Here is a 3,024-nt window from a genome sequence, read left to right as displayed (position 1 = left end):
AAACATTCAGTTACACATTTATATACGTATATATATATATATATATATATATATATATATATATATATATATATATATATATATATATATATATATATATATTTCCCTTTTCTCTCCTGACTCCTTATCTCTTTCTTATCCTGATCCTTCAGACGAGAGAGAGAGAGAGAGAGAGAGAGAGAGAGAGAGAGAGAGAGAGTGAGAGAGAGAGAGATGAAAAAAATGAATGAGGAGTGTAAGCATGAAGACGGGATAAGGGTGGATGACGTGGGGGGGGGGGGGGGAGGAATGGTGGGGTGAGGGGAGGGGAGGGGAAAGGAGAAGGGGTTAAGGAAGGAAAAAAAGAAAAAAAAGAGAGAAAAAGTAGAGACGAAAAGGTCTTAAAGGTAAAGAAATGGCCAGGTAATAAGTAATTGATTACATGTATGTTTACCTCCTTTTTGGAAGGTTCCAATTACAGGCGATCGCCCGCAGGGTGATTTTTCGCCGAAGAGACTGGCCCTTTCGTTTTACTCATCTCTCTCTCTCTCTCTCTCTCTCTCTCTCTCTCTCTCTCTCTACTTTTTTTTTTTAAAACCATCTCTTGCTCTTTATAAAGTAGGTGAAGGGCTTTTGTTAGTAATAGTCTTCTTCGTCCCATCGGCATGAAGAAGTTGATATCCAGGTAAAGCAGGCTTCAAGTTTACTAGAATTTAATAAAAGGGCTAAACAACGAGAGAGAGAGAGAGGAGAGAGAGAGAGAGAGAGAGAGAGAGAGAGAGATAATCGTAGTAAAAATCTGGCTTTACGTGTTGTGTGCAAGTATTGGTTCATATTAGCGTGATCAGGTCGGCGGTGTGTGGAAAATGTTCTGCCACGCCGCCAACCTCCAGGGCCATCACCTGGTCCGTTCCCACACTCGAAGCCCCACACCACACACACACACACACACACATACACACCCACAGGGAGTTTTCCCATTATCCTCTGGAGCCGTTTCGGTTTGTTTCGTCCGCGAGAAGTTCACGCGGAAGGCGGCGAAGCGGTGCCATGCTCGTCGGGAGGCAGAGCACCTTGGGCACTCAGGACGACAGGAAGGGCAGAAGGGCGGCGGGCATTGTCCAGAGGGTCGATCTGGCTGAGCAATAGCGTCGACTTTAGCGTCGAGGGTGAGTGAAACGGAGGGGGCGGATTCGCTGCACAAAGCGACACGACGACACGACACTGGAGGAGACCGGGGAAGGAAATGACAAAATGGCAAGTATATAAGGGAGCGAACTTTCACATCCGAGCTTATTCACACTCAAGCATCAGCAGCTGCGACAGGCAGGCACAGGCAGGGCGAAAGCAGCAGGCTCCCGTCACCTGACAGGTCGGACCGCGTGGCAGGAAGCTCTCGGGGGCGCCTAGCACCTATACAATACTATAGTATACTTCCTTCAATCCGTCAGTTGTCCAGGAGACTTATCTGGTTCGGTCGAGTCGTTCTCAGTGATTAAGAGACTTTTAAGAGACGCGACTCCCCGTCATCCGCTAACTGGAAATGTTGAGAGAACAATGTGTGCCCGGTCTCGTGTTTTTGTAAGGTCAGGCCAGGTCAGTTGGTATACTGAAGGGAAGTGAGAGACGGGTCCTTTTCAATCTCCACCCCCCTCCTCCCCCCTTCCCCCTCTCTCTTTCTCTTTAGCCCCCTTTCCCTCTGTCGTGCTTTGTCCATATTATTATACCAGTGATCAGTTGTCCTCACAAACGTCTTCAGCAGCCCCGGGCTCCACGACGCGCGCGCGCACGCGAATGTTGTCCTAAATCCGGTGACCCCTTCCGAGGACGAGCGCCGAATCCTCGGGGAAAGGAACGGAACGCCCAGCCCAGCCTTCGTCGTCCTTTATGCCCTCCTCGGTGCCCTTCTCCTCCCAACCTTCTCCTTCCACCAAGAGGCCGCCATCATCGCCCACCGCCGCCATCTGGACCCGCCCTTCCCCCTCCTCCTCCGACCACCCTCCCTCGGACTCCTCCTCCTCTTCGTCGTCGTCGGCAGCCGCCTCCCCCGAGGTCATCATCGCGCCTCCGAGTGACACGCAGCACCAGCACCAGCAGCAGCAGACGGCCACCGCCGCCGCGGCCCTGGCGCCCGAACTCTCGGTCATCCCGCTGCCCGTGCCCTCCTGGGCGGCGTCCTGCTCGTCGTCGGCGTCGGCCTCCTCGCCGCCGCCGCTAGACGCCCACCACCCCCCGCCCGCGGTGCATCTCCCGGCGGTCTTCCTCTCCTCGGCGGACTCGAGGGCCGCCTCCTCGACGCGGCTCCCACTCGCTTCCCCACCGCTGCAGCAGCCTCCGCCTCCACCGCCGCCGCCGCCTTTGCCTCTGTCTCTGCCGCTGCCGCTGTCGCTGCCTCTCCTCTCCTCCAGAGGATCTGCGGGAGGAGGAGGACTGGGAGGATCGTCATCATCATCGCCACCGTCCACTTCACCGCACGTGTCCCTTTCCCAACACGTGTCCCTCTCGTCCCCGATCCCTACGGTCGTGCCGATCAGCAGCAGCAGCACCACCACCAACAGCCCTTCGGCGGCTGCAGTGGCTGCAGCGGCGGCGGCGGCGGCAGCAGCAGCGGCGGCCGTCTGTAGTCGTCAGCGGCGCCTCCAGCAGCAGTAGCAGCGGAGGAGGAGGAGGGTCTATCGGCAGGCTGTGTCCAGGTTCCAGTTTGAGGACGGGGTCGGCTCTGTCTTCCAGCGCTTTCAACGGCCGCGCCTCCGTCGCTAGCGCCAGGATGGGAACTGGAAGATCAGGTGAGAGAGAGATTGAGAGAGAGAGAGAGAGAGTCGCCATTCGTAGCGCCCCTCGAGTCTTTATAGTTTTGTTTCATTTTCCTTTGTACCTTCTAGGGATTATTAACAGGTTATTAACAATCTTTAATTTTTCTTGTCAAAACCAGTGGCTTTTCCTATACACCAATGTTTGTTCATTGGGAAATAACTGCAAATTATCTACGAAATTATAAGGGAAATAACGGGAATTTATCTACGAAATTATATGGGAAATGACGGG

General features: G+C 54.0%; 1 protein-coding gene across 1 annotated transcript; it reads left to right on the top strand.

The window, feature by feature from the left end:
• The first annotated feature begins 1,866 nt into the window (after positions 1-1,866).
• On the top strand, positions 1,867-2,631 carry LOC135226238 (uncharacterized). Its single transcript, XM_064265681.1, has one exon. The coding sequence runs from the start codon at positions 1,867-1,869 to the stop codon at positions 2,629-2,631; it is 765 nt and encodes a 254-aa protein (XP_064121751.1).
• Positions 2,632-3,024: the final 393 nt, after the last annotated feature.

The sequence above is a fragment of the Macrobrachium nipponense genome, chromosome 14 (genome assembly GCF_015104395.2).
Source record: "Macrobrachium nipponense isolate FS-2020 chromosome 14, ASM1510439v2, whole genome shotgun sequence".
In the NCBI taxonomy this organism is placed as follows: Eukaryota; Metazoa; Arthropoda; class Malacostraca; order Decapoda; family Palaemonidae; genus Macrobrachium; species Macrobrachium nipponense.
Note: the sequence above shows the minus strand (reverse complement) of the source record. Positions and strands in the feature narration are given on the sequence as shown.